This window comes from Tiliqua scincoides, chromosome 7 (assembly GCF_035046505.1).
Source record: "Tiliqua scincoides isolate rTilSci1 chromosome 7, rTilSci1.hap2, whole genome shotgun sequence".
NCBI lineage: Eukaryota > Metazoa > Chordata > Lepidosauria > Squamata > Scincidae > Tiliqua > Tiliqua scincoides.
Window position 1 is genome coordinate 68,312,160 of NC_089827.1, and position 8,196 is coordinate 68,320,355.

An 8,196-nucleotide genomic window follows, 5' to 3' on the forward strand; every position below is an offset into this window, starting at 1 on the left:
ACATCTACCTGACTGTGACTGTGTTGTTGTTGCTGTTGTTATAATAATAATAATAATAAGCATTTAAAAATATGCCTTCAAATATCCCCTGGACCTTAGCCAGATGCACTTCCTCACTGAAGAAAATTATCCACAGGTAATTGACAAGTAATTGACTAACAAAACAGAGAGAGGCTTAAGATTAGATTGTTAAATTTTTGCGTTTCTGGAAATCACTTCATTATACACAATGATATGATGGTGCATCGTTTTGAACACAACAGATAGATAGATAGATAGATAGATAGATAGATAGATAGATAGATAGATAGATAGATAGATAGATAGATAGATAGATAGATAGATGGCTAACCCTATTGTGATGTTGTTGTAAGTCCTAATGAAACGCGTTTACTTTACAACTACTCTTGGATTTTTTTTCTACCTGATTTTTTTTTAACTGACTTGACTTTTACTGCCTTTATTTTTTAACTGCTCTGCCTTTTACTGATTTGATAACAGCATGAAATCGGGGGGGGGATCAGTTATTTCTGTGAACTGTATAATTTGACTGCTCTCTCTGTTTTGTCAGACAAAGACATGGATGTGATTGAATTACGGGTTTTTGGGGGGAGAGGGGGTACAGAGGACCCTGGATCTGGGACTTCTTTGTGTGGTTCTCTGCCTTCCCTTGCCCCTTCAAAAAATCTTGCTTGCAACTCAGACCTGGGATGCAAAACCTTCGCAACTAAGCAAGAGAGATGAGGGGTCGGTGGTCCTGTGCCTTTCGTCGCCCCCCTCCCTCTCCCCCCATATGAGCTTTCTTCCTAACAGATCGATGAAGATCTAAGGCCAGGGGACTGGATTCCTAAGGTTCCCATTTCCAACGGCACGCGTTTGAATCCGTGTCCAGAGCTCTGCCTGTGGGGGGGGGACGACATGCATCGGGTCCCTGCTGAAAAAGACCCTCTGGAACCACGCCTGGAGCTTCAGGAAGGTCAAAGGCTTTAGGAGCACCTTCCAAGCGAACCGACTGATGTTGAATGAGCAGCTCTGAGACTGGGGCGGGGGGGCGGCTTGGCTGCCGCCACCAACCCTCGGAGGCCTTACGGGGATCCAGACCAGCAAGCAGTGGGAGCTCCATCCCCCCCCCCCCGCCGCGCGTTTACTCTGAAGGCTGCAATCCTAGTCCCACTTTCCTGGGAGTAAATCTCATTGAACATCATGGGACTTGCTTCTGAGTAGGCATGCCTAGGATTGGGCTGTCAGTCCCCCTGCGGAGATCTACTCCGGGGAAGTGCATCGGTAGGATTGCAGCGTGAGTGACCCCAAAGGGCCCCCCCCACTCCGATTCTCACGTTCTCTAGAGACCTGAGTGTTTCGTGGGGGTGATCCGTGGGGGAAAGTGCCACTGAGTGTGTTTTACACGCACACACACAGGTCCTCCCCCCAATTCCCCTCCAGTTTTGGGGGGCACGCAGTGGACTGGAGCCAACCCCTCCCAGACCCACAGCCACAGCCCTCAGCACCAAAACTGTGTGTCTGAGCCGGGTCACCGCACCACCGAGCCTGATCCACGTTTTCCCGTCCACGTCCGACTGAAAGCCCAGCCCGGGAGGGGATTCCTGATGGATCGGGCCCGAGACGTCCCTAGGATGGGACGCAGAGAGGGTGGCTGTGGGGGGGGGGGTGCCAACGATGCCTTTTCCCTACTCCAGCCCTAGGAAAGTTGCAGCCCCCACACCGGCCGCGTTGGGACGATCTGCAGTCGACTTACTCGGGAGTAAGGCGGCCAGGCTCTGCTCCGAGTCAGAACCCACTCTTTTGCATGTCTACGCAGAAGTAGGTCCCGTGATAGTCAATGGGGCTTACTCCCAGGAAAGCGTGGGTAGGATCGCAGCTTCAGCCTACCGGGTCGCCCACTCCTGTGCATGTCTACTCGGAAGTAAGTCGATGAGACAGTGTGGCTCCTGCCCCGCTTTCCTCCCTCTCCCCCCCCCCCGATGCCCGATGGGGGCACTCACCAGAGCCCTCCCGCGCCGGGGACGCCCTGTCGAGGCGGCCGTGGGGGTTGTAGGCGGCGGGGGCGCCGCACTTGCCTCCCCCCTTGCCGTAGAAGGCCTCTCCTGCTCCTCCGCCGCCGCCGCCGCCGTCCAGCGCCTCCATGACGTGCTCCAGGGGGCCCCCGGGAGCCAGGTAGAAGTCCCCCCCCTTGCCCACCGCCGGCGGGGCGCCCTTCAGGCCGAACTTGTCGCCCAGGAACTCCATCACCCCGACGGGGCCGCGATCGTGGCCGCCCCGCTCCGCAGCTGCCGCGGCCCCGACGGCGCTTTTATACCTTGGAGCTCGGCGGGGGCTCCTGGCGCAGCCTCCCCGCTCCGCGGCCTCCGCTGGCTCCTCCCCACCGGGCCCCCCCTCCAGGCCCACAGGCAGGGGGTGGGGGGTCTGGCAGGAAGAGCCCTTCCCCGACCGCCACCCACTCCCATTTCGCCCGCGATCCTGCAAACCAGGGCCAGCCAGCCCCTCTCCCACCCCCCAGCCCCCAGCCCAGCCCAGCGCTCTCCGGAGGGACTTGGCTGGCTGGCTGGCTGGCTGTCCGTGTGAACGGAGCGGAGGAGGGAGGGGGCCGCCATCTGGAGGCCAGCAAAGCAACCTGGGCTGGGGGGGTGGGGTGGAGAGAAGCTGGGGGGGGCACTGGAGACTGGAAGGGGAAAGAGAGGCTTCCCCCAGCCCGCTTTGGGACTCCTTCATCATCATCATCATCATCATCATCACCAAGCTCCTTCATCAGCATCACCACACTAAACTCCATCATCATCATCATCATCATCCCGAGAGTGGGCAGCCCCGGGACTGGCTGGGACGGAGGCGCACGAGAAAACCCGGTTGGCTCTCCCCGCCCGGGCCCCGCTTGAAGAAGAGCTCCGCTGGGGCAGGACGACTTGCGCTCCGGTCTGGAGGCTCGGATCCCCGGCAGTGCCTGCAGACCTCGCTTGGGTGGCAGTCCGGCTGCGATGGACGGACCGGCGACGCCGAGTACGGCTGAGATTCTAGCCACGCTTTCCCGGGAGTAAGCCCCATGGACTCGAATGGGACTTACTTCCGAGTAGACGTGCCTAGGATGAGACTCTCAGGCTGCAGTCCTATGCTCACTTTCCTGGGAGTAAGCCCCATGGACTACAGTGGGACCTACTTCTGAGTAGACCTGCAGAGGCTCGGGCTGTAAGTCCTGAGCTGAATTCAGGGCCTGCGTGTAAACGGGAGCCCGTCCGGGCTGCGGAGCAACTCCGGATCTCAAGGAAACGAAAGTATCTTTTCCAGTCGGGCCGCTGGGCATCAGCGGGACTTTCTCCCGAGGAAGCCCGTTCAGTCTGCAGTGCTGGACCCATTGGAGGCGGCGAGGCTTCTCCCAGGTAAACGCGCTTGGGCAGGCTGGCTGGGGCTGCAGTGCCGGAGGGGAAGAGAATGGTTGGGGGGCCGGATCCCTGCCCCGAAAGGTGACCCCCCCCCCGGGCTTCGTCTGCCGGGCCCTGCTGGAAACACTTGCGGAAGGATTAAACTCCAGTCTGCGGGTAGAGAACGGGACCCGCTGGGAAGCCCTTGGCGTACGGAAATTGGCAATTCGCATTATTACTCTATTAATAGTATTAATGTTAATAAAATTATGTTTCATGTAATTTGACGACGACGACGACGATGATGATAATAGTGAAGCAAAACTAAAGAATTCCGTGCTTAAATAAATTCCTTCATATCTTAAAGGGTTCGAAATGTCGCTCACAAATGAGTTTGTAGACCACGTTTGATAGGAGTCGATTTACGGGGGGGGGGGGGGATGGAAAATATCTTGCTTAAGAAGTCTCACCCCCCACACACACACACACAAATAAGGTGAGAGGTTCAAGGCGCCACAGAACCGTTCTGTTTTTATTGCCGTCAAGCAAGTACAACTAATAGTGTTACTCTGGTTAATTATTATTATTATTTGATGATGATGACGATGACGATGATACTACTACTACTACTACTACTACTACTAATAATAATAATAATAATAATAATAATAATAATAATAATAATGTTAGTATTAGTACTGTATTATTATTAGTAGTAGTAGGAGTAGGTACTACTACTACTACTAATAATAATAATAATAATGATAATGTTAGTATTAGTATTGTATTATTATTAGTAGTAGTAGGAGTAGGTACTACTACTACTAATAATAATAATATTGTTATTAGTATTAGTATAGTATTTTGAAGTATTAGTATTGTATTATTATTAGTAGTAGTAGTGTATATTTTATGCAAATAATAATAATAATGTTAGTATTAGTATTGTATTATTAGTAGTAGTAGTAGGAGTAGGTACTACTACTACTAATAATAATATTGTCAGTATTAGTATTGTATTATTATTAGTAGTAGTACTGTATATTGTATGCGAATAATAATAATAATAATAATAATAATAATAATAATAATAATAATTCCAGAATCTTAGCTAGATCCCAAATTGCAGAACCAGTCCAGCATAGGCTGTGATGAAAATGTAGTATACTACTACTACTACTACTACTACTACTACTACTACTACTAATACTACTACTACTACTACTAATAATAATAATAATAAATCGCCTAACTCCTGTGCTTTCTTTCCAGAAGTGTTTGCTGGAGACAACCGCCCCCCTCCCACCACCACCACGGCCCTTCCCGCATTTTCCGAAGCCTCCCGGGGACCTTGCCCTGCCCTCCAGATCCCAGCGCTTTCGGCTCTGCTGTGGCCCTCCGCGTGGAAGGATCCCCCAGCTGGCGCTTCAAGAGTCTCGCTCAGGCACCCCCCCCCCCCCCGTTCTACCTCTGCCTGGAGGGAATTCCTTGCGCCTTGGTTGAGATTCGCCCCACACGCCCACCTTTGGATGCTGGACCCTGAAGAAAGGGGAGTTAAGAAACCCCTTGAAAGGACTTTGCTCTTGGGGGGGGGGGGCTTTAAAAATGTTTAGCTGGACAACGCGGACTCCTGATGTCCCTGATGGAATGCAGGGTCCTTTCCTGGGGAAGAGAAGTGGCCAAGAAGACCGCTTCTGGAGTGGCAGCCCTGCGGGTGGCGGAGGAATACCCGAGCCAGCTGATTTGGCCAGCCCAGGTGGGGCTGCTGTCCCCGGTGCCAGGCCTGGGGCAATCAAACCGCGGGACAGCTCGCCGCTCGTTTCAAGGCATCCCAAGCGCTTCCTGACTGTGGCCACCCGATCCTTCTCCCCCCACAGTCTTCCTGACCTTCTGTGAATCCCCGTGAAAGGAAGGGAACTCCCAGGATGTGAACTGTGCCAAAAAGAGGCTGGAGATCGCAACTGTAAATCAGTTTCAAACCGTAGCATTGTATTATCCTCGGGCCAGGGAACTGTGTTTTCTTTCTCTCTCGTTTTTCTCCGCGTGTTTGTGCTGCGTAGCACTAAATAAATGCTTAAATAAGCAGTACGGTGAGACCAGCTCTAGGTTTGCTTGGATCACTGATGCACCAAGAGGTTCTTCAGCCCGCGTGCAAAAAAATGTTCCGACCCATTCATGCCAATGGGGCTTGCGCAGGAGCGCTTCCAGATGGGCTGCTCCCGAGGTGGGATGGAATTCATCTCAGCCATTGATGGTGGTCTCAATGCTGTTTAAAAAAATCAATCTCAAATGTTTGATCTGTTGGCATTGGATGGGGTGTGTGCAACCCTGACAGCCCAACCCTATACAGGTCTACTCAGAAGTAAATCCCACTGTGTTTCATGGTAGTAGGTATGTGGGGACTAAGTAAGGGTACAAGTGTCCCCATACCTTGAGGAGACCTAAGTGACTGCCCACCCCCCCACTGCAGGATGCAGCACGTGCCCCATTGGTACAGCTGCACTGGCCTTGGAAAATCGGATAGGATTGGGGCCTCAGGCTATCCACACTTACTTCGGAGTAAGCCTCGTTGGCGATAGACATGCACAGGACTGGGCTTTCAGTCTGCCTGCTGGATCTGGCCAGCGCCTTTGATTGCCACCGTCTTGACTCCCCCTCCTGGGCTTCAAAGCGACCTGAAATTGACTAGATATTGACTAATTTGGTGGGCTCTTGGCATACACATGCCCTGCTTGAGCCAAAAACTCAGGGGGCTATAGGTGGATAGTGTGTAACCGCTGTCGGAAATCTATTGACATTTATTATTCCTTCTAGCCCCCCCCCCCCAAAAAAAGAAGTCCCCTAGAAGAAAAAACTGAGATGGGAAGCCCCATTGCTTAGAGGGGTGTTCCACACCAAACTCATTGAATAGTCGACTTATCTTTCAATATAAAGTGTCGGGGGGGGGGGGTTAAAGTTGGAGAGGTTAATGTTGGGGGGGGAGTTAAAAAGTCATCTAAAACTGATCCGAATTCCCTTGTCAAGTTCTGGGGGGGAACAACACCCTGACCTTGACATGGGACCCAGAGTCTCCAGATCTTCCCAGACTCTCTGTGAGCCCAATCCTATACATGTCTACTATATGTCCCATTATAGTCAATGGGGCTTACTCCTAGGGAAGCGTGGATAGGATTGCAGCCTTAGAGCCCAATCCTATGCATGTCTGCTCAGAAGTAAGTCCCATTCAAGTCAATGGGGCTTACTCCCAGGAAAGTGTGGATAGGATTGCAACCGTAGAGCCCAATCCTATGCATGTGTACTCATGTCAGTCCCACTATAGTCAATGGGGCTTAGTCCCAGGAAAGTGTGGACAGGGTTGTAGCCTGTGTCCCTAGGCTTGATACTCCCAGCCCCCCCCCCCCCCCCAAGGCGAGTTCTTTGGCCTCTCCGCCTTGCCAGTACCAGGGCCCACAGGATGGTATCCGAGAAGAGGGAGGTGGGCTCCTGAATGGCTCCGGGTCTGGTCAATGCGCAGGGGCTGCAGTCCTGGAGATCCCTTTAGCCCAATAAAAGGTAACCCCCCCCCCAATAAACTACAGGAAAGGGAAGAAGCGGAGAGAGGAGATCGGCCTGCCAGGCAACAGCTCTTCCCTCCCCCCCCCACCCACAGGATAGGCTCTCCCACGACCTTCTGCAGTCAGCTGGGGGTCCAATCCTATCCAACTTTCCAGCTCTGCTGTAGCCACAATGCAACCCCGTGGTAAGGAAACACGTGTTCCCCTGCTTTGAGGAGGCCCCTGCGACTGCCAGCCCAATCCTAGGCATGTCTACTCAGAAGTAAGTCCCACTGTGTTCAGTAAGACTTACTCCCAGGAAAGTGTGGATCAGGATTGCAGCCTGCCTGCCCACCCCAGGATGCAGCGCAAGCCCCATGGGTATGGCTACACCAGCACTGGAAAATGGGCCCTGGGTCTCCCTGCCAGGGCCAAGGGGGGCATTTAGACGTGTCTCTGGAGCTTGTGGGATGACGGACATTCTCTCCCTCCCCGCCTCCTCCACTTCCCCCCCCCCCCAAATGGGGTGAATCAGGCTCTGGTCAGTTTCACTTGGTTCCCACCACTGCCTTAGCAGGACACGCGGTGTGTCTGGGACTGAGAGTTCCCCCGCTGGGCTGGTGGCTGGATCCAGGGCTGGCTATCGCTTCTCTCTCCAGACAGGCCCCCTGATTTATAGGCTCTGATAAGAACGGACCGGGGGTGTACAGCCAGGGAGGTGGGGGGGGGGACTACGGAGAAACTGGATCCTCCACAAGGGGGGGGAAGAGAATCTGGTGGTGGGGAGGGATCGCCCAGCCCTGAAGGTGCCCCCTCTCTGGGGCTGGTCATTGTTGCTTGGTGGGGGCGGTGGGGGGTCAGGGGGGTCCTCAGAGATGCTCGGAGAGCAGCCTGGCCGTCCTGGGGAGGGTCGGGGGCGTCTCTGCGGGCCCCGATCGCCAAGACAAGGCGGAGGTGAGATCTCTCTGAAAAGCAGCTTTCCTCGGGGCGCTTCCCCGGCTGCGAGGGCGGGCAGGCGGCCAGGCTCTGACGCGGGCCGGGGCGCAGATGTGCCGCTGTGTTTCCAGAGATGCAGCCTGCCCCGCACCGGCTGCGGGAGGGTGTCGGCTCGATCGGGAGACGGGTCTTTGCCGGCGAGAGTGTGAGCGAGGGGAGGGAGACAGTCCCCTGAGATAACCCCGCCAGCCTGCCTGCCTGCCCCGCTCCGGAGAGCCCCAGCCGAGGCTCAGAAGTAAGTCCCAGGATAGTCAGTGGGGCTTACTCCCAGGAAAGTGTGGGTAGGCTGGCAG

The 8,196-nt window shown here is 54.1% G+C and overlaps 1 protein-coding gene across 1 annotated transcript in view; it reads right to left on the reverse strand.

Annotated features, from left to right (window-relative positions):
* Positions 1-2,247, reverse strand: part of ALX1 (ALX homeobox 1) — a 38,602-nt gene extending 36,355 nt beyond the window's left edge. The window contains exon 1 of the mRNA XM_066634343.1: positions 2,004-2,247. Within this exon, the coding sequence (XP_066490440.1) occupies positions 2,004-2,247 (244 nt within the window). The remainder of the gene's footprint in view (positions 1-2,003) is intronic.
* Between the last annotated feature and the right edge of the window lie 5,949 nt (positions 2,248-8,196).